The sequence below is a fragment of the Carassius gibelio genome, chromosome A15 (genome assembly GCF_023724105.1).
Source record: "Carassius gibelio isolate Cgi1373 ecotype wild population from Czech Republic chromosome A15, carGib1.2-hapl.c, whole genome shotgun sequence".
NCBI lineage: Eukaryota > Metazoa > Chordata > Actinopteri > Cypriniformes > Cyprinidae > Carassius > Carassius gibelio.
In genome coordinates this window covers 25,939,058-25,962,656 of record NC_068385.1, presented here as the reverse complement: position 1 = coordinate 25,962,656, position 23,599 = coordinate 25,939,058, and the positions used below count along the sequence as shown (strand labels likewise).

The window sequence follows — 23,599 nt, the reverse complement described above, 5'->3', positions numbered from 1 at the left end:
TTGTGTTTTTTCACTATTCAGATGGGTATTTCTGGAGGCAAACTCAGACCGGAAGTGTTCAAATCAAAAGTTGAGGATATTCACACATTTCTGCAGTTGCCCATCCAGGTTAATGACACGTTGGATTTTTTACATACAGTGCCATTTGGGCCAAGTTTTGGGTCGATAAGATTTTTAAACCACTTCTGAAGGAAGTCTTTTATACTGACCAAAGATGCATTTACTTTATATTTCTATATATTAAACATTTGTTTACTGATTTGTTTACATTATGTAAAAAAAAAGCGTTCTATTAGAGAAACCTGTGTATATTAAGATACTGGAGTGTTTTTGCAGGCAAATGGTTTCAGGTACTGTAGATGTGTCACGGAGCTTTATATGTAGGAGGTGAGCTCAATCAAGTTATTTCAATGATCAGTGTTTGTGATTAGCACTGATAGCACATGTTTTAATACTGAAAAGTATTATTTTAGCAGTGTTTTATTTATCTTTTTAAATATTATTTTAGAGATCTGTTGAGTAGCTCTGAATCTTCAAGCTAAATATACAATTTATTGATTATTTATAAATGACAATATAACAGAAAAATGTTTATGATTATTTGACATCAAAAGTTAAGCTTAAAATATATGTTCTATATCACTTGAAACTAAATAAATAAATAAAAAAATTAGTCAAACACTTTGTTTTGATAACAACTGTATTATTTGTTGCTCAGGGCGAGAAGGCAGATGGTCGAGCTTTAAAGTTAGGTCGAGGTCCTGAAACCAGAATTACAGAAAAGAAGTGCTCAAGGCATCAGGGTGGGTTTTAAGGTCACATCACACCAATCACAGTTATCCAAAAGTTGCACGTGTCACGCTTATTTCTGTTCATAAAGAAAAACAGAAGTGCCTCTCTTCCTGACAGTCAAACTTTTGGGCCAACTATGGAAATCCAGGAGGTTCTGGTTACGCAGGTAAAACCAACACATCAAAGGTTTCAGAAAAGAATTTCAAAACGTTGTTATTAATAAAATTGTCTCTCTCAGTGAATGTTACAGTTTACTGGGAGATACAATTTAAATAACAACAACGTTTTGAAATTCTTTTCTAATACATAAATATACAAAAGCATAAGTGAGTTCAAACCTTCCTGTGTTTCCACAGCTCGGGCAAAATCCTCTCTTACCTGGACGATCAGTGTTTGGGACATGGAGCCTCTGGATGTCTGATAACTGGTTGCACACTGCACCTGGTTAATCAGCCCCACCTGTTCACTGTGGAATTAACTGGAAATTCACATGAAATCCCCTAAAAAGGCATTAAAATCCAGACTATATATAAAATATATGTTCTATATCACTTGAAATAAAAAAAAAATAGTCAAACACTTTGTTTTGATAACAATTGTATTATTTGTTTACAGCACATGCTGCAAAATGACCCAATATACCAGGTTGCTATGCCCAGTCATGTTTTTCCTTGCTGTACTGATAGGACGTCCTGCTCACTGGGCACCAGGAAAAAAGAAGAAATTAACTGCATTCTTCATTACACATTATTCAGAATGGCTTTCTGTGAGTTACTTGTTTTACATTAATAAGTATTTAAGTAAATAAAGTGCAATAGCTTTACTTTATTTTGTCCACAAGGAGGCGCAATAGTGCTGTCTTGTGCCATTTTACTATATAAAAAGGGGGAAGTTTTACAGCCTTCCACAAAATGATTTATTTTCTTCTCCCTTTCTCCAGTTCAGCTTGCCAGAATTTGACTGCTTCTTTTTTCATGTAGATATTTTATACCTTTAACAATACTGTTTAAAGGGGGGGGGGGGGGGGGGGGGGTGAAATGCTATTTCATGCATACTGAGTTTTTTACACTTTTAAAGAGTTGGATTTCCATGCTAAACATGGACAAAGTTTCAAAAATTAAGTTGTACGTTTGAAGGAGTATTTTTGTTCCAAAAATACTCCTTCCGGTTTGTCACAAGTTTCAGAAAGTTTTTTTCGAGAATGTGTCTGTATGATGTTAATGGAGCGGAATTTCCTTATATGGGTCCTAAGGGCACTTCTGCCGGAAGAGCGCGCGCTCCCGTAGAGTAGAATTGGGCAGAGACATTCACTGCTCAGAGTGAGAGCGTCGCGAAATGTCACAAAAGAAGTGTGTTTTTGGTTGTGAGGGCAAGACAACCCTGCACAGATTACCAAAAAAAAAATATTAAGGGACCAGTGGATGGAGTTTATTTTTACAGAGCATCGACGGAGTTGTGCAAGTGTTTTTATTGGTTCCCTGCATTTCGAAGATGCTTGTTTTACAAACAAGGCCCAGTTTGACGCCGTATCGTTTATATGTTTAATGCAGTCCCAACGAAAAAGGGTCACGATCGTGTGTGGGAACCACAGGCAGTGAGTAAAACTGCTTCAAATATCTCTGTGTTGTTAACTTAGCTATCAGCGCGTAAGCACATCAACACATCACATACCACATGTAGACGTCCTGCTGTAGTCATTGCTGCTGCTGCTTTCGTTCAGTTTCAGCTTGGGGATTGGATTCTGGATCATAAATAAACGGCTGAATCTGACTGTAAGCCATGGTTTGTTTTGGATGTTTTTTTTCCCTCACGGTAATGTCACAACTTCCAAACTCTCTCAAAGCAAAAGCCTACTCGCGCTCGTGATTCTTCAGCTCCGCCCACACGTCACGCCTCCAGACGCTCGTGTTTTTCCGAAAAAAAAACGGCACAGACTATTTTTCTCATATAGATATAATAAAACTAAAGACTTTTTGGAGATATGAAGGATGCAGTACTACTCTATAGGTACTCAAGATTAACAGGAGATTGAGTGAAAATGGGCATTTCACCCCCCCTTTAAAAGTTTGAGGTCAAAGTATATATATATATATATATATATATATATATATATATATATATATATATATATATATATATATATATTGTGACAAGTGTCCCGAGGGCTTATCAGCGTCGCCCTGGCAACATCGAAGACACATCTGTGCCTACTCATCATGGGCTGAGCGGCCACACCTGCGTGTCATCAGCTGCTGCCCATATAAACCCAGCAAGCGGGCACAGAGGTGAGAGATGTCTCCACAAGAATCGGCTAACATTGTCTTTTCCTTAAGCCCTAGACAGCAGCGTGTGACCGCCAGCCCCAATGCCACAGGAGAGCATGGACCCACACTGCCCTAGAGCACTACCAAGACAGGATGCCGAGCACTGAAAACCCAAACCACCTCACAGCAGGTCATTTTTGATATATATATATAAAAAATTACAGCAAAAGCATTTATAATATGACAAAAAATATATATATTTCAAATAAATGCTGTTCTTTTCAACTTCCTATTCCTTCCTAATTTCCTAAAATATGTTTTCAATATTGATTTATTTATAAGGTTATAAGGAGCAGGAGATCAGCATACTAAACATCTGTAATAATGTATTGTGTTTTTATCTCCTCATCCAGGGAAAATTAGATTCTAAAGGACATGTTTACGATCCTCCTGATGCCTCCCTCACATCCACCAAGCAGGAAGTCATTGTAGCAGTGGGATTTCTTGGATGTGAGACATTTTTCAGTGGGTTTTTTTCATACTGTTTTCAGTTGACTATTTTTTTTTTTTATGACATAACACAACTTTTTTTATTTTGCAGCGGGCAAAAGGACGTTTTTCCAGACACGCATCATTACAAAGGGCTATGTATATCTGAACAGGGTGAGTTAACTGCCACAACTGAGAACCAAGACACAATAAGTTGATCTAGAAGAGCAGGATATCAAGCTGGTTTAGAAGCTTTGGAGGAAAACATCTAAACTTGTATAATGACTTGTTTTAACTGTTTTATTGTTGTGACGTGCACATGAACTCTAAGACATACTTGGCTTCTGGCAGCAGTGTGTTTCAGCCTGTGAACATGCTCTTTTTTTCAAAACAAATGCTTATTTCAAATCTGCTATGGCACCAGCAATAATTTTTTTCCAAAGATATATATGTCAGACAAAGCATAGTGCTTCCTAAACATGTATCACTTTGTCACGCTGCACAAAACACACTACCAAACAGCTGTCTATTCTGCTTACATATTTCAGCCAAGCAATGGTGGAGGTAGAGAGAAGCACTGTTTTATAGAGGTGACCTGATAACTTCATGTTTTCATAAATGCCAGATATTTATTTATGTGGAAAGCTGTATTTTTACATGGTATTTTTTTTTTTTTTAAACAGGTAAAATTAAGTCTTCACTCCTGTTGACCATTTAAGGGTCTGAAGTCATAGTTTCATTAAGATCAGATAACATTCAACATTTTTACACTTAGTGATAACATACTATTTTAACTAATTATTTATTACTCATTTGTTCTTGTTTTTTCAGTACTCAATCTAAAGTGTTAACTATTCATCTTTTGTAAATGTTTATAAAAGTTTCTTAATCATTAATCACTTAAAAGCAGTCATCTCAATGGGAAAATGTGTCTCAAATGTCCTCAATTCACCCAATTTACACATCTTAAATCATTTATTAAATATTTGTTCATGTTTTTGCAGTAGCCAGTCTAAAGTGGAAACTATTCATCATCTCTAAATGTTTAAAAATTATTACTAATCAGGCAATACTTTTATGGGCACTGGACTTTTAGCTGCTGTAACAACATCTATTTATAGGGATTTGTAGTTAAATGCTTCATAAAGACGTAACACACATTGCAATTTGGGTGCAAAACTTGTTTTATTGAATTAAAAAACACTTATATTAGTATACTATTGTCAGACACAGACGAGGACACAGAGGATTCAGTGAAACAGTATTTAATGTGAATCAGAGGTTTCAGACACAGGTGAATCTTGACACGTGGAGGACACAGAAACAACACAACTTTCCTTCAGGTGAGTGGTGGTGCAGACGGTGACTCAGACGAAGACGATGGTAGTAGAAGTTCCGATGAGGATGAAGAGGGGAAGGCAGATCAGGTAGGTAGATTAATGTCGTTCAGGTAAGTGAGGAGATCGGTGCAAGACCAGACACTGAGTGATGGTGACTGGTGGCTTTATATGTGGTGCTGGTGATGATGCACAGGTGTTTAGAATTCAGGTTATTGGGGACGAGTGGGTGTGGCGTAAGTGTTCGATCCTGGGAGTGTAGCAGGTGTGGTTGTGACAGTACCCCCTCCTCCACGGGCGGCTCCTGACGGCTGGGATCTTGTACGACGACGGGGTCTCCCTCGGCCACGGGGAGCGGGGCGGTCTGGATGGTCTCGGTGAAAGTCAGTGAGAAGGCTGGGGTCCAGGATGTCGTTGCGATTAACCCAGCAACGCTCCTCCGGGCCGTAATTCTCCCAGTCTACCAGGTACTCCAATTGTGGACCCAGTCGTCGAGAGTCGAGGATAGCTCTAACCCGGAAGATGTCGTTGTCTTCTTCGATGGCTGGAGGAGGAGGTACGGCATCATCACCAGGCTCTGTGGATGGAGGAGACAAGGGTTCAGTGAAGGGTTTGAGGAGTGAGACATGGAATGAGGGTGAGATGCGGTACTGTGCAGGTAGCTGGAGTCGATAGGTCACTTCATTCAGTTGCCGTTCAATGGTGAATGGTCCGATGTATCGGGGACTCAGCTTACGGCAGGGCAGCCGGAGGCGGATATACCTCGTCGAGAGCCAGACTCGCTGTCCAGGTTGGTATTGCGGTGTAGGTCTTCGAGCGTCCGCTTGCTCCTTATGCCTCCGCACTGCCCGCTGGAGATGCACGTGAGCCGAGTCCCAGACCCTCTCGCTCTGTCGGAACCAGTGATCTACCGCTGGGACCTCCGAGGGCTCACCTGACCATGGGAAGAGCGGAGGCTGGTATCCGAGGACGCATTGGAAGGGGGTGAGCCCGGTGGTGGATTGCTGGAGGGAGTTCTGAGCGTATTCGGCCCAGGGTAGGTACTGGCTCCAACAGTCCTGGTTACGGTGGCAGTATATCCTCAGGAACCTCCCAAGCTCCTGTATCTTACGCTCCGTCTGGCCGTTGGTCTGTGGGTGGTATCCGGAAGAGAGGCTGACGGACACCCCTAGAAGACGGAAGAAAGCGGACCAGACTCTGGAGATGAACTGGGGACCCCGGTCGGAGACGATGTCCTCAGGAATGCCAAAGTGGCGGAATACATTGTGGAACAGTGCCTCTGCCACTTCAAATGCAGTGGGAAGCCCTTTGAGAGGGATGAGTTTACATGACTTTGAGAACCTGTCCACCACTACCAGCACACAGGTGTAGCCTTGAGAAAGAGGGAGGTCAGTCATGAAATCTATACCTATATGGGTCCAGGGATGTTCAGGAATGGGCAGAGGCACCAGTTTACCCTCCGGGAGTCTTCTAGGGGTGTCTGCTATGGCGCAGACGGAGCATCCCTTGAGGTAGCGGACGGTATCCAGAGCCATCGATGGCCACCAGTAACGTTGTTGAAGGAGCGAGAGGGTCCGCCTCCTGCCTGGATGTCCAGATCCCGGAGAGGTATGAGCTAAGTCCAGGAGGGTAATCCGATGTTGAGGGGGGGGCGAAGAGTTTCCCTCCTGGACCTCCCGGCGGAGCTGGGTGTTGAAGGTTTTCTTGTTCAATCAGATGATCAATGTTCCATTGGATGGGACTTACAATCATGGTTGGAGGGAGGATTGGTTCCGGAGATTCGGGTTCAGGATCTGCTTGATGAAGACGGGAGAGGGCATCGGCTCTATTGTTCTGAGAGCCAGGACGGTAAGTGACCTTGAAGTTGAATCTCGTGAAGAACAGGGCCCATCTGGCTTGGCGATGATTCAGTCTCTTAGCTTCATGGAGGTATTCCAGGTTCCGGTGGTCTGTTACTACCTCGAAAGGGAACTGGGCTCCCTCCAGCCAATGACGCCATTCTTCCAGGATAGGACTGCTCCGACTCCGGTTGATGAGGCGTCCACTTCCACAATGAACTGTTGCTTAGGGTCAAGGTGGACCAGGATCGGAGCAGTCTTGAAGGCCCGCTTGAGTCGGTGGAAGGCTTCTGTGGCTTCGGGGTTCCAGGACAGAGACTTGGGCCGGTTCCGGATGAGAGAAGTTAGAGGGGAGCTGAGTAAACTGTAATCTTGGCTGAATCTTCTATAGAAGTTGGCAAAGCCCAGGAAGCGTTGGAGGTCTTTAATGGAACCAGGTTGAGGCCAGTGTGTAATGGCATCCACCTTCCCCTGGTCCATCTTCACGCCTTGTGGGTCGATGATGTATCCCAGGAACTGGACTGAGGGCATGTGGAACTCACATTTTTCCATTTTGAGGTAGAGGTGGTGTTCCCGGAGTTTTCGGAGTACGAGCGTGACATGTTGGATGTGTTCCTCCTTGGAAGTGGAGTAGATGAGGATGTCGTCGATGTAGACAATTACGAACTGGTTAAGGTATTCTCTGAAGACTTCATTCATGTAATTTTGGAAGACGGATGGACTGTTGGATAACCCATACAGCATGACCCGGTATTCGTAGTGTCCGGAAGGGGTAATGAAAGCAGTCTTCCACTCGTCCCCCTTCCGGATGCGGATTAAGTTGTAGGCGCTCCTCAAGTCCAGTTTTGTGAAGATCTTGGCTCCGCGTAGTTGTTCTAATGCTGCTGGGACCAGGGGAAGAGGATAGCTGAATTTGATGGTTTGAGAGTTGAGGTGGCGATAGTCGATACACGGCCTCAAGCCTCCGTCCTTCTTGGCCACGAAGAAAAAGCTGGAAGCGGCAGGGGAAGTAGATGGTCGGATGAACTCCTGAGCGAGTGCTTCCTGTATGTACTCCTCCATGGCCTTCTGCTCCGGCATGGACAGTGGATAGACTCGTCCTTTAGGAAGGGTTGCTCCAGGCAGGAGGTCGATGGCGCAGTCCCATGGCCTATGAGGTGGAAGTTTCGTTGCCAACCGCTTACTGAACACATCCTGGAACGCCCGATATTCCGGAGGGATGACATGATCAGCCTCAGAGTCGGGGCTTTCCACTGATGTGGACTGGACCGGTAGGGATGACTTCTTCCCGGGAGGAATGACCTTGGGAATTTTAGTTGGGGGAGTGATACAGGTAGGATGACAGGATTGTCCCCATTTCAGGATCTCACCAGTGGGCCAATGGATGTGAGGTTGGTGTTGATTTAGCCAGGGGCGTCCCAGGATGATGTCTGCGGTGGATTCCTCCAGCACCATAAACGTAATGTTTTCCTCGTGCAGGAGTCCCACGCGGAGGATGATTGTGGGGGAGAAATAGTGGACACGACCCTTGCCCAGCGGTTTTCCCTGTATTGTTGTTATTTTGAGTTCGACGGGGCTTCGATGACGTTTGGCACTAGACGAGTTAATGTTTGCCGGTTGATGAAGTTCCCCGCCGAACCGGAGTCGATGAGGTCTTGTACTGAAACGGAAGAATGGAGATGTCTTAGAGTAACCCAGGTTTTAGTCAAAGGAGCAGTTAGAGGTGGAATATGGATGGTACTCACCGCTGGGCGTGGAGGTCGTACTGGACAGGATGGTAAGAGGTGTCCATCTCCCCCACAGTAGAGGCACAGCCCGATGTTAATCCTCCGCTGACGTTCCGATGTGGATAGATGGTTAGAATCCACTTGCATGGGTTCTGGTGCTGGAGGAGCGACAGATGGTATAGCGGGCGGAGGAAGTACAGCGGGAGTGAGCGGGTGACAGGCAGTGAGTCTCTGGGCAACTCTAATGGATTTTTGGATTAGACACTCAAGTCCCAGTGAGTCTTCATATACCACAATCAACTCTTGTACTCTGTCACACAAACCGTGGCGATATGAGCAGTTGATCTTGGACAGATAAGGCCGAAGTTTGATGACCAAAGACGGATTTTAACTGAGAACAGAAATTTGTTACCGATCCGATAGCTGAGGAGTTAGAGTCCCAGAGAGATTGAGCCCATTGAAGAGCTTTACCTGAGAGCAGGTTGATGATGAATGCGACTCGACTGCGTTCAGTGGTGAATAAATGAGCGTTGGATTCCAGGTAGAGGGAACACTGTAGTAGGAACCCGCTGCAATCCTCCGCCGAGCCGCTGTATGTCGCAGGTTTGGCCATGGGACTCGCAGGGGCAACTGAGGAAGTGACCGGCGGTGTAGCGGTGATAGTCGGAGCAGAAAGTTGAGTTTGTTGTAGTAGTGAGGACCGTACAGCGTGAACCAGTTCGGTGAAGGGATCCGCGGTGCGGTCCTCGCCTGTATCTGGAGAGCTCTGCATTTGGTCTGGTCTTCTGTCAGACACAGACGAGGACACAGAGGATTCAGTGAAACAGTATTTAATGTGAATCAGAGGTTTCAGACACAGGTGAATCTTGACACGTGGAGGACACAGAAACAACACAACTTTCCTTCAGGTGAGTGGTGGTGCAGACGGTGACTCAGACGAAGACGATGGTAGTAGAAGTTCCGATGAGGATGAAGAGGGGAAGGCAGATCAGGTAGGTAGATTAATGTCGTTCAGGTAAGTGAGGAGATCGGTGCAAGACCAGACACTGAGTGATGGTGACTGGTGGCTTTATATGTGGTGCTGGTGATGATGCACAGGTGTTTAGAATTCAGGTGATTGGGGACGAGTGGGTGTGGCGTAAGTGTTCGATCCTGGGAGTGTAGCAGGTGTGGTTGTGACAACTATATCATTAAACATGGTTTTCCTTGAATCATACATCAGTAGGAGAATACATTTAAAAAAAAAAAAAACATAACCCTAACCTTGTTTCACACCAAGATAACAGCAAAATTGTTGTACATTAACAAAAGCTTTTAATTATTTTATAACATCTGTTAAAATCATTTGCAGAGTTTCAAGGCATGCATGGTCATAAAAATTCTAATTTGCATTAATTATCTGCTGATCATTAGGCAATGTTTAATAAGTTTTATAAACATTAACAAGCACATTGTCTCATGTTTCTAGCTATGTGAATATATATTAACTAATGATAACGTAAAAATGTATATAATGTTTGTTAATTATTAATTAATGAAAGTTATTATAAAGTGTTACCCTTGAGTTTATTCATTCTGAAAATATGGAATTAAGAACTGTTGCTGATTCTCAACAAAGCACATTAATATTATGTTCTTATGCATACTGGACCATAGGATGGTCACTCCACTCAGGGAAATGAGAGATTTTCTCTTGTGTGCTGGTCTGGATGGGCCAACCCCACGCTTTGAAGAAGGGGCAAAGATTCAAGTTGACCACTTTGGAGAAGGTCTCAGCATACAGATTCATCTTGCCTGCATTGTCGTTTGGCACTCCATTCATATCATGGTAGGCAGCAAAAACTTTCTTGAAAGCATCCCAGCCAAATTTTTCCTGGAGCTGGAAAACATTAGATGCGATGATGGAAGATGAGAAAAAAAAAATAAAAAAAATAAAACAATTAATATATATATATATATATATATATATATATATATATATATATATATATATATATATATATATATATATATTACCCCCCAGGGATCACAAATAATGGATTTAATTAATTAAACTATCTTTTAAATGATATGCAGTCTGTTCTCACCTGCATGTAAGTCTCAAGTGCCGTCCACACACTCCAGCTGTTTAAATCCTTACCGCCACTGCAATACTTTGTGGTACGAGCCTGGCGTTTTTCTAGAGTCATATTTGGATGAGCATTAGACCTATTCAAACCCAGCACTTCCTCGTGTACGTACACTGACCATAGGTTGCAAGTGCACTCAGTGGTGTGTGGAGGGAACTCCCAAACTCCACGCTGCTGGTTATGACCCAGCTCGTGAATGGGTCCCCACAAACCACTTTTATAGGCTTCCTGTACATTTACTAGTTCTGGGGCAGAGGTAGAGTGCATCATGATGGGATATCCAGCATGCATGAAACCTGCAAGGGGAAAAGGGGAACAGTCTTATCACCAGAACAGTGTGAGTGTAATTATTATTATTATTAGCATGATTCCGTTGTAATAGTGATGGTTCTTTTTATCAACTAACAAACTGTGAGTGTTTAATAGTACCACCAACCGTGAGAGATCTGAATATCTGCAACAAACCGCTCCTTACGGGGGAACTTGCCAGGCCTTGCTGCCAGGTCAGCAATGCTTCTCATAATGGTATCCCAAAGTTTAGCCACTTTATCAGGGCAGTCCAGATTCCTTATATATTCTGATTCTAAAGTTATGATGATGTTCTCAAATTCAAACTCCGCCCAGGGGGCAGGTGCCTGACGGATCCTGTTCACCCAGTCAGCCACACTGGTCTCTCCTGAGGGACAAAACATGTTAGCACTGCAAAGTTTTACTATACAACATTAAATGTTCTGTATAGAAACCTTAGTGTGATGCTCATTCAGAATTCTTACCAGACTTGAAATATGGAGCCTGTACTGAGACATGCACAACAATTTCCACCCCATCCACTTTGCTTTTAGGAGGTGCTATTAGGTAGATGAGCCCTCCCCATAGATTGCAGACTTGGACCATCTTTGTGTCCAAAGGGAATCGCTCATGGACCACAGGAGCCCGTTTCAGAACATCTAATCTATCAATGTTATCCGTTTGGCAGCCAAGCTGCACCTGCACAGTGTTACCCCCTCATGTTAATAACATGCTCCCCAAGCCTATGAACAACAAGGCTGTATCTATCATGACAAGTATAGTTCATGCAGCAACTATACCATGATTGGATACATGTATAGACTTTATTCATCACCTGCCAATTTTTCCCAACAATCTCTGGAGGTACTGCAATGCAAGTCTTCATACCAGGAGAAAGATATAAGCCTGTGCTTATCCATTCTTCGTGAGCTGAAACAAATAAATGCATTCTTACTGTATAGTATTTAAGTATTTTGAAACTTAAACAAGAAATAAAATTTGGTGGGAAAACCTTTATACCTGCAGTGTTGGCACTGATCCGAACTCTTGCATTAGACACAGTCGGCAAGTTAGGTCTGTCCTTAATGATGTATGGAAGAAGGGCATCAGGATCAGGAGACACTTTGTATACCTCAGTTCCAACGTGGAGCATCAGGCGGTCTTTTTCACTCTGAACAGGGCATTTACTACACACTTGTGGAACACCTACCTCCTTCACTATGTCACTAAGAACTGCTACCATTGAAGTATAAGCAGCACTGTCATGAGATCTCATGCGAAGGTAACTGGCACAGTCATTGCCCAGATGTTTCAAGCAGCTCTGTTCATGATTCGTCAGTTCATGCCCCCGTCTTACATGCTCAGCAAAGCGATGTAGCATGCTACGAAAGTGGTACACCTCTTTAGACCTGTTCTCTATCTCTGGGGCTTTATATAACCCCCCACACAAAGTGTTGCCCAAGAGACAAAGACCCATCTTATTAAGAATGCGATTTCCTGCATAATCGGTCATCACATTGCAGCCACAGTGGGTCTGAGCCCAATACCAGGCATGACCTCCAATCATAAGACCTCCGCCTTCAGCAACAAAATCTTGGATCTCAGCACACTGGGCATCACTGTATGAAGTGCAAACATAGACGCTTAGGTCTTTTCTGAAACCAGTCAACTGACAATCTAAACCAGATTTGCTCAGTACTGTATGGGCTGCCTGTAGGCTGGGTATGATGCCAATAACACCCTTGCGACCCTCGTCAAGCCACTTGATAGCGCTGATCAGGAAAGTGGACAGAGAGTCCCGACCCATGTAGCCTTCATGTGACAAAAGAATTACTCGACCTTGCCCATAATAGGCACCAGCAATGAATGCTTTTTCATCTGGAGTGACTGCAATGGGAAATGCTAATGGTCCGTGCACCAACACCTCAGACGCTATAGTCCCACCTCGGACATCAAACTCAGACACACCTTCTAGTAGGAACTTTAGGTCATCTTTAAAGTACTTGCCCATACTGAAAAGTAACAATTTAAAACAGTTGGTGAAATGTATGTTACCTAAAGAATGGGTAAAAATTAAGAATGTCTTCTGAACTTACGATACAGCAATCCAATTAGAAGGGATGTTTCTTGGAACAGGAAAGATGCCAACTTCTCCATAGTGTTCTGAGAAGTAAATTCCTGCAACACTGCACACCTTGTTTCCTGGGAAGTTCTTTATGGTGTTTTCTTGCGGGTGGGTTGCAGCCCAATGACAGGCCTGGCCAGCAATGATCAAGCCACCCCCAGCTTTGATGAAAGCAATCAGATCCTTTGCACAGCTCTCGACATTGTAAGCATCTGTGATATATACAGCTAATCCATTCCGAAAATCTCCTAGCTCTGTCTTGATAGGGCAGTAGTTCAAGTTTTCAGCTACTGAACGTAATTTCTTTTGAATCCCTACAATTCCAGCATCACCAGTACGTGGCATGAGCCACATTAGCGCATTCTTTATCAGGACAGGGAAGCGTGTTAGGTATTCCTCATGTCCCAACACCACCACACGTCCCTGACCATAATGAGATGCAGCCATCAGCACCTGACCTCTTGGATTTATGGCAAGTGGAAAGGCTTTTTCACCTATTAGTACAAGATCACTGGGCAATGGATTCCCTTGGAAATCAAGCTCCTGCAGCCCGTTCATGATAGTACAGTAGTCCTGTTCACGTGCCATGGTGGATTAGTAAGTCCGTTCAAAACAATCACTCTCAACCAGTTTTCCAGGGTATGAGCACTGGGTTTGTTCAACCAGAATTTACAAAGTAAATTATACTGAGTGGTTTTCAGTCCTACACAAAAACAGAAAATGAAAGAAAAATAAATCAGTTTGCATAATTTTTTTAACTGTAAATACATTTTTCCTAAATTATACAATTTAACATGGTATACAAAAGTCAAAAATTCAAATCACAATTTCAACTTCACATCCTTTCCCAATTATGACTACCTGTGTAACAATTGCTATTACTATTTAATTACAAAATAAATTGAACTATAATCAGTTACAGTTACTAAGAAAAATGTGTAATTAAATTACAGTTACTTATGAAAATGTTAACAATTACAAAGGGGTTTACATTTTAATATTTACACACATCCACATACAGATTTAATTGATTCAAAGATTAAAAATTTCAGTGACTATTCTGAGACATATTGCCCTATAATTTTCTGTGATGCAGAAAACACAGTCTGGTTCGTAGAATCCAGTCATAAAAACAGAATTCCTATTGCCTAACGTGGACGGAATATGCCGCATTTTGGACAAATACATCAAAAGTAGTTCAGTACACTTGAATCAAAATGTGATATGGTCTAGTGTCTGTGAATATTAAGCCGCAAAAAGACAATATATGAATCCTGCAGATTCTGTGTTTGTGGATATCAGGCACGGACTGGCCATCGGGAGAACTGGGACAATTCCTGGTGGCGTGGCAGCCGATTTGGCCCACTATTTTAGTATTATCATTGTATGATTAACTGACTATATGTCTAAAGGATTCTTTTTTCGAGTTTAACTGCTGCAAATAAATCAATAATCGCACTTTGCTGGGACGGTAAGGGAGACATCTTAAGACTGTGATTACATATGCAACAAATAGTCATGATGGAATGCTCCTTAGCTAGATTTAATAAAGCTAAACCAACAATGGTACAGGCCTGGCAAAGAGCTGTTAAATCTATTGGTGACCTGTTCTTTAGGTAGTGAGATGTAGATGTATCTCTTTAGAACTGAGAAGTATCCATATCTAGGGTATTATTATGTTATATAAAGTATTCATCTTCTATGCAAGTAGTGCTGACAGATCTTGTTTCTTATCTCTGTTTTGTTCAGTTTTCATTGATTATGGATATGTTTGTGTTAAAAAAAAAACCCAACAATATCAAATTTGATATTTTATGAGGATTTATTTTAGGTGTTTTTGTTTATACAGGACAGTACAGAAAGCACACAAGTGGGAGAGAGTGGAGGGGATGGCGTCTGAAAGCACCTAGTGCTGGGACTCTTTCAAGGGTTACCAAAATAAAAGATCAACTGGTTTCAGTTATAAAAGTACAAGGGTTTCTCTTGCAAGTGCAGCACAAAATTTGCATATTATTAAAAAAAAACATTGGTGGTCTCATATGGTGCATCCAAAGAGATTATTATCACATTATCACATTATTATCGACGACTGATGACTCTGATGACTGAATGTGTCCTGGGTGATGTCAGAAATGAAGGAATGGGGCATTTCCGGTGAGGCCCCTGAAGCAGCCCCTCCCCTTGGGTGCCAAAGTCAGATAGTGAACTTAAATCCGTCCTTGCAAAGTCTGTGGAAGATCTGGGCCTCTAGTTGTTGGCTCCAGACGAGCCCGTCCATGGCTTACTTGATGAGTGGTTTGTGCCAGAGACCTGCCAGCAATCCTCTCGCCAGTGCCCAGCCCAGTTCTTGCCATACACATCAAGCTTACCAAGATGTGGCGTGCCCCCTATTCAGCATAGTTAAACCCCTCCACTGCAGCAGTTCTCGCCACCATTGACGGCGATGACGAAAGAAAATAGGGCAAACTTATCCCCCTGGAGGAAGCAATCACCAAACACATATGTGCCCACCATCTGCCCTTGGCTTAAAGGGCCATGCAGAGCATCCATCCAAGCCCTTCAGGACCACCCCGGCCATCGCCAGTAGGGTTTATGCTGCATACAATGGCGATCCTCCAAGTGTTTCAAGACAGACTTCTCCGTAGCATGGATGAGTCTGGCCAAGAGCACCAGGAAGCCTTTAAGGAGCGAACATATGTGGACATATCTGGCTGGACACAGCAACATATCTGGCTCTGCACACTACAAAGGCCACAGCACAGGCAAGACCATGGCCAGTCTGATGGTGCTGGAGTGCCGCCTCTGGCTAATGCTGACAGAGACCTGGGATGCCGAGAAAATGGCCTTCCTCGACTCTGCAGATTTGCTGGAAAGGCTATTTGGCTCCTCTGTAAATGCGTTCACTGAATGGTTTACGGAGGCTTAGAAGATGTCACAGGCACTGCATCATTTCCTTCCTAAAAGCACTGGCACCATGGCTGCAGGCCACCAGAAGAGCCCCTCTGCTCAGCCTGCAAAGCCAGCTCAACGTGGCACGTACCCCAATATTTTACCTCTGTGATAGCGGACCCACATACTCTGAGAGAGGATAAGGAAATTCGCTCTTTAACCACAAACAGCTCGTTCAGCTCTCACCCGGGAAGGCACTATGGAAATACTACACTCAGCTAACAGTGAGTCAGGCTTTTTCAGCTGCTATTTCCTATTTCATTGATTTACAAAGCACTTTGTGTTTTGAGTTTTCGAGCTTAATGACTGCAAGGTCATTTTGAAACCGAGACACGGCTATATTCCTAAAGTGCTCTCTACTCTTCTACGGTCTGCAAGTTATATCCACTCTGCAGATGGCGAGCAGGGACAGAACACTTTCTGCCATGTTAGGTCTCTGTGAGTCTATGTGGAACATAGGCAGTCTGAACAACTGTTTGTTTGCTTTGAAGGCTGCCAGAAGGGTCTTCCAGTTACCAAGCAAAGACTGTCTCTCTGGATTGTTGATGCAATAGCTCTGGCTTACGCATCGGAAGAATTGGAATGACCTATTGGTGTGAGAGCCCACTTCACAAGGGCAGTGGCCTCCTCATGGTCGTGGTCCAGTGGTATATCCATCAGTGAGACTATAACTCAGACATCCCTGCCCTGAAGGCACAGATTCTATCCGTCTAACCTCCCCTTGTGGGAAGTGGTCTCTCATGCACTCAGCTAAGCTTGAGGCAAGATAATGCCCAAGTCCCTTAGGGCCCTTATTAGTGCTCTAACACTGGGCTCGCAGAGCAGCATGTGATTGTTGCTTGTAGTGCGGTGTGATTGGATTCGTTCCCATATATAACGAGAGTGAACATTTGAAAGGGAATGCTTTTGGTTACCTAACCTTGGTTCCCTGAGATAAGGGAGCAAGTGTTATGTAACTTGCCGCACTACAAGCTGCATGAATCGATGATCATCCCTTCAGTCAAATCATCAATCATCCCTTATCTCAGGGAACCGAGGTCACATTAAGAAACCAAAACGATCCGCTGATTCCATGAATCCGCTCAGTGTTTTCCTGCCATTCCACAGCATCAATCACAACTTGTGTGCCGCTCTCTGGATTAGAGACCACAGTTCTCAGAGCTCGTTCCTTATCAGGTAGATGCATTACAATCCACATTACAGTCAGTGGATGATTCGCTGAATTAGTCATTTGGTAGTTTGTTTTTATTTTTCTGACGTTAAAGTAATAAAAAAGTGATTACTACAAAATATCCAAGTTCTTAGAATTAGAATGTCTAACCAAATTGTAATACCCGATCAGATAACATAAATAACACCAAATCTGCTGTTGATGGCACACTTGAGAGAAAGAGTGAAGGGAGGCTGCTAAAGGCAGTTCAACATTGCAAACATGAATTCAAAGCTCCAGCAAGCCAACAGATAAATCATCATGTAGAATATTTAGTAGTTTGTCGAATGACCCGAGATGGTGGCGTGTACAGATCGCGAGGCTCAGCGTCTCTCAAGTTTTTGCTATTTTGCAGTATTATCTCGAGTCTGTTCATTCTGAACAGCTTTGCTTTAACATCCTACACCCGACAGAAGCTTTTGGATATCGGTGAGGACTTTTCCATCAGTTTTATCACCAATCTTTGACTCCTTTCTTAAGATCGCCAGAACAACTGAGGCTACGCACTCTACCCGGCTGGGCGGAAGTGCTCGCAGGTCGCGTCGTCGCGGAGGTCTAAGAGCTTAGCTAAAGCTAACACAGCTTACAGCTCTCTTTACCCATAGCATTTTCCTCACTAATGTGCGGTCACTGGTGAACAAAATGGATGAGTTATGACTTTGCATCACCCACAGTAAGAGACCTTTGGACTGCAATGTCATGGTTTTCACAGAAACATGGCTACACAGCGACATACCCAATAATGCTATTGAGCTAGCTGGACATTACACCGATAGACAAGCCGATAGACAGATAGACAGACAGACAGACAGATAAACAGTCAGACAGACAGACTGACAGAGAGTAAGAAATAAGTATGTCTGTGATTTTGTAACTGTTAGGTGTTGTTAAGGCAGATATATTGGAGGGGGGGGGGGGGGTAAGGATGGTTGAAGGGGAGGGTTGGAGAGGGGGTGAGTGGGATGCACGTGGTTTACATCAGCTGTTGAATTTGTAGAAAGGTTATGAGAGGATTCCAGGTTTGATTTAAAGGCAGATATATTGTTCTTTTTTGGAGTTATGGTTTCTTCTGTCAAAATGAATTCTGTAATTAGGCTAATCCAATGGGAAAAATGGCAAAGGTATTTTGATTTCCAGTTTTGAAAGATAATTTTTTTAGCGATTGCTAGAGAGACAAGTACTGGGGTTTTGTATTTGGGAGGGATAGAGGTTTCTGAAGTGTCTCCCAGGAGACAGAGTGCAGGAGACAGTGGGACTCTGCAGTCCAGGATCGAAGATAGTGTGTTGGTTAATGTGGTCCAAAGAGAGTGAACAGGCTGGCAAAGCCAGGTTGTGTGGAGATAGGTGTCTGTGCTCCCGGAGGTGCACTGTGATCAGATGTCTGTGTCAGATAATTTAATTTTAAATAGTTTACTCTGAGTGATGTGAATTCTGTGGATGGTATTATATTGTATGAGTTGTAAATTGGTGTTGGTGGTCATAGTAAAGGTGTTCCTGCAGATCTGTGTCCAGAAATCCGGGTCGGAGGATAGCATGAGGTCACTTTCCCATTTCCCCTTGGGCAGGGTTATTGTGGGGTTAGATGAAGTGATGAGGCTGTAGAGTTTAGATATAATTTTAGAAGGCTGTAGGGTGTTAGTTAGAGTTATTTTGCTTTGAATTAAAAATGTAAGCTGTTGGTAGTGGAGAAATTGGTCTCTCCCAATCCTGAATTTCTGGACAATTGAGGGGAATGACATAAATTTAGGATTTTCAAATAAGTGGTGAAGGTGGGTGATGCCATTTTGTTGCCATTTGGGGAAGTGGATTGGTTTATTGTAAAGACGGAGGTCAGGGTTGTGCCAGTTGGGGTTATACCTACATGGAGTTTGGGGTGATTTAGTGATTTTGTTGGTTTTCCACCAGGCTGACAGAGTTGTTGCTATTGTAATGTTGTGATAGAAGTCTAGGTCTGTGATTGAGTTGGGGGAGCACAAGTATTGCTCAAGATCAAGCCATGGGTCGGAATGTGTCTGTTGTGGAGTCCATTTATATAGGTATTGTAATTGGTTTGCCAGGTAGTAGTGCATGAAATTTGGTGCTTCAAGTCCGCCTAAGTGTTTTGCGTTTTGGAGTGTTGTAAGTGCTATCCTTGTTTTTTTTTATTTTTCCAGTAGAAGTGAGTGGTGAGGAAATTAAATTTTTTGAACCAATAGTCTGTCGGGGTAATTGGGATAATTGAAAATAGGTAATTGATCTGGGGGAGTATCTTCATTTTGATTGTTGCTATACGACCTGAGAGTGTGAGTGGGAGCTTGTTCCATCGTTTATAATTATCTTCTATTTTCTTCAGGAGTGAGGCATAGTTGAGGTTGTATAGCTCTGACAGCCTGGGGGAAATTGATATACTTAAATACTTGATGTTACCTGTGTTGAGGGGAAGGGAGGGGTCATGAGCTGCAGAGTCCACATCGTCTCCTAATAGCGGAAGTATGGTTGATTTATTCCAGTTGGTTTTGTAGTGAGAGACTTTTGAGAATTTGTTGATGACATTGAATACTTCGTTAAGTGATTGGGATGGAGTTTGTAAGTATAATAGTAAATCATCTGCATATAGACTAATTTTGTGTTGAGAGTTGTTGACTTGGATTCCTTTAATTTTGTTGTTTTGGCGTATTGCTGCTGCGAGTGGTTCGATGAATATGGCAAAGAGGGATGGAGAGAGTGGGCATCCCAGTCTGGTTCCTTGGTGCAGAGTGAAGCTTGGTGAAGTGATCCCATTTGTGATGACTGCGGCCTTTGGAGAAGTGTATAGTGTTGTTATCCATTGGATGAACGACTCTCCAAAACAAATTTATGGAGGGTGGTGAATAAAAATGTCCAGTTGACCTTGTCAAATGCTTTTTCTGCGTCTAGTGATGCAACTATAGTTTTTTTGTGACTGTCCTTGTGCAATGCTGATGAGATTGAAAAGTCTGCGGATATTGTCTTTTGCATTTCTATTTTTGATGAAGCCTGTCTGGTCTGGGTGAATTAATGAATGCATAACTGTTTCAATCCTGGGAGTCTTTGTAATAATTTTCAGATTAGTGTTGATTAATGAATCTGGGCGGTAACTAGAGGGATGTGTTGGGTCCTTGTTGGGTTTCAGAAAAACAGTAATGAGTGCTGTGTTCATATGTGTGGGAATGGTACATGTAGTTTGGATTTCTGTGAGTAATTTATTAAAAGTTGGAGATAAGATGTCCCAAAAGTGTTTGTAGAATTCTGCCGGTAGTCCATTGTGTCCAGGCGATTTATTGTTTTGCATGCTTTGTAAGGCTTTGATAAGTTCTTCAGGGGTGATGGATTGTTCTAAAAAGTTAGCTTGTTCTGTGGTTAATGACGGAAGGTCCAGATTGTTAAGAAAAGAGTCAATTTCAGATTGTAGAGGTTGGGTGCCGTTAGTGTACAAAGAACTGTAGAAATGGCGTAAAGAGTTATTGATTTCTTGAGGATCCTGTGTAGTTTTGCCTGTATTGTCCAGAATTGATGGGATGAGTCATTTTTTCTTTTTTGTATTGTAACATGTTTGCCAAATACTTACCTGCTTTATTGCTGAGGTGAAACTGATCATATTTGAGTTGCTGTATACAGAACTGTGTTTTTTTGTTTATGATACTATATAATTGAGTCCTAAGTTGCTTGAGTTCAGTTTGTACTTCTTCAGATGGGGCGGTAAACTGTAGATTGCTAAGCAGTTTTATTTTCTGCTCAAGAGTGTTTTCCAATTGTTGTTGCTGTTTTTTCTTGTGTGATGAATATGATATAATTATGCCTCTCATCACTGCTTTGCCCGATTCCCAAAGTGTTGATGGTGAGATTTCTGGAGAGTCGTTCATCTCCAGAAAGGATGCCCACTCTCTTTTTATAAGGGTGGTAAAATTGGGGTCTTCTAGTAGAGAATTGTTGAAGCGCCATCTTGTAGAGGTTTTCTTTTGTGCTGGGATGTTTAATGTTAAAGATACAGGGGCATGGTCACTGATAATAATTAAATGGATAGTATTTTCTAATATTTGTTGAATTAAGAAGTTGCTAACCAAAAAAAAATCTATTCTAGAGGAAGAACAGTGGGCTAAAGAGGCATATGAATATTCTCTTAGCAGTGGGTTTCTTGCTCTCCAGCTATCGCCAAGGCCATAATCCGTCATGTATTGTTTAATTACTTCCGATGAGTGACAAGTTCTTCTGTTTACTGTGATTATGTGTACGGTCAAATAATGGGTTGAGAACAGTCACGGTTGGATCACGGTAGAGTGTTCCATCCACATAAAGTTTGTCTACCGATAATTTAGCTCGCTTTCCTTCTTCACGGAAACGCTTCATCATCGGGACTAGTTTTCATCTGCGATCTTGAATTTGTTTGGGGAACTGATCGTACATCCCATACGTGGTGTTCTTCAGTTGATTTCCTCTGCTTTTAACGAGTTCTTTGTGATTCTATTTTTCAAATTTAATGATTATTGGAGGTGGTTTTTTGGGTCTTTGGATGGAAGACGGTGAACTCGGTGGAAAGTTATTTCCTCAACTGTTGCTGCAGGCAGTTTGAGCGAGTCGTGCATGAACTCTCGTATTGCCTTCTCTGGATCGTCGGGTGTGTTTTGTGGAGGTATGTTTATTCCAGAAAATATGAGATTATCGCACATGCTGCGACACTGGATGTCCAATATGGTTTCTTGCATAATTTGATTTTCTTTGGTGAATTTTGTGACTTGAGTGGAGAGGTGTGATGCGTTTTTTATTATTATTATTATTATCTAGCATTAGAGTTTCGATTTGGGATTGGGAAAATTCGAGACTAGCTTTCAGATCACGGATGTCTATATGGAGAAGTTTGAGTATGGCAAGTTTGGAGTATATCGATGCGAGTACACTGACCTCGACTGTAGTTTCTTCATCTGTTTCAGTGGATGAATCCCGTTTGCGTATTTTCTTGTTTGGTTCTGACATAATGTCCAGATTATAGAAATAGCTGTCAATGAAGTTGAACAGGTTATCCAGGTCTTGACAAGATTGGTTATCCAGTATGGTGAAGATTGTTTTGATAAATGAGTGAAGTTGATAGTAATCCAATGTTTGGGTTGCGTTTGCGTTCAGAGCGCTGCCATGTTGGTTCTCACCCACAGTCTCGCGATAGTCTCAGTCTTGACTCATCTCCCTCTCCCACACATCACGGATTGGTCATTTATGTCAACAAAGCTTGGTGTACGAACACTGTCATTGTTGGGAGACATTGCTCAGCTAATCTAGAGTTTCTCATGGTTAAATGTAGACCTTTTTTCTGCCGTGGGAGTGGTCACTTCCACCATAATAACCGCAGTATAAATTCCACCGGATGTTAATGCCAAGCTTGCTTTGAACAAACTACATGCAGTCATTACTAAACAACAGACTGCTCACCCGGAGGCTGCATTTATTGTCGCGGGTGATTTTAATCACTGCAAATTAAAGACAGTGCACCCCAAATTCCACCAGCTTGTTTCCTGCCACACCAGAGGAAACAAAACGTTTTATCATGTTTACACAAACATTGATGGAGCTTACACTGTCCCCACCTCCCCCACCTCGGACAGCCTGATCACCTTTCTTTGTTTCTCATCACCTAAGTATTCACCTCTCATCAACCATGTGAAGCCATCAGTGAGGACCATCAATGTGTGGCCAACTGGAGCAGACTCTTTACTTCTGGTAAGATTTCAATACAAGGACTGGAGTATGTTTGCTTCTCAGGCTGCCTGTGGCTCTCACACGGACATTGATATCTATACTTCTTCTGTATTAGACTACATCAACACCACGATTGACAGTGTTACAACGGAAAAACAGATCACAACATACCCTAATCAGAAGCCATGGATGAACAAGGAGGTGTGACATCTGCTGAAAGCCCGCAACACTGCCTTCAGGTCAGATGACAGTCAGGCCTACAGCAAATTCAGGGTAACCTGAAAAGGGGCATCAAAAAGTCCAAATACTGCTACAAGCTGAAGGTAGAGGAACACTTTTCCAGCTCTGACCCCTGACGCATGTGGCAGGGCATCGAGATCACCAGTTACTACAAGTCAAGCAACTCCACTCCAATGGTCACGGACGTCTTTCCTTTTTGAGATAAATTACTTTTATGCTCACTTCAACAGCGACAGCAAGGAGACGGCCACCAACATCACAGCCTCAGCAGACCACCAACCCCTCAAACTCACCCCTCAAGCCCTTAAATAATTTAAAACATGAAAATAAGGCCAAATGGGAAATTAAAACCGCCAGTAGGTGACAGCAAGTGAATGGTAATGAGTGAATTAAAATTCAACCGATTTATTCAAATGGCTGATTCATTCAGAAACAAAGCATTTAACTGTGTTAATGAGTGAATCACTGAATCTTTTATTCAACCAAAAAGCTGATTTATTCAATAAGTAAACACCATCCATTGCTC

At 42.7% G+C, this 23,599-nt stretch overlaps 1 protein-coding gene across 1 annotated transcript in view; it reads right to left on the bottom strand.

The window, feature by feature from the left end:
* Window positions 1-9,636: 9,636 nt before the first annotated feature.
* Window positions 9,637-23,599, bottom strand: part of LOC128029446 (TRPM8 channel-associated factor homolog) — an 89,833-nt gene continuing 75,870 nt past the window's right edge. Inside the window, exons 2-8 of the mRNA XM_052617238.1 lie at window positions 12,961-13,692; window positions 11,885-12,876; window positions 11,700-11,794; window positions 11,350-11,563; window positions 11,013-11,252; window positions 10,535-10,872; window positions 9,637-10,326 (exon numbers count right to left, since the gene is read on the bottom strand). Coding sequence (XP_052473198.1) covers window positions 10,084-10,326; window positions 10,535-10,872; window positions 11,013-11,252; window positions 11,350-11,563; window positions 11,700-11,794; window positions 11,885-12,876; window positions 12,961-13,577 — 2,739 coding nt within the window. The 5' untranslated portion in view covers window positions 13,578-13,692 and the 3' untranslated portion in view covers window positions 9,637-10,083. The remainder of the gene's footprint in view (window positions 10,327-10,534; window positions 10,873-11,012; window positions 11,253-11,349; window positions 11,564-11,699; window positions 11,795-11,884; window positions 12,877-12,960; window positions 13,693-23,599) is intronic.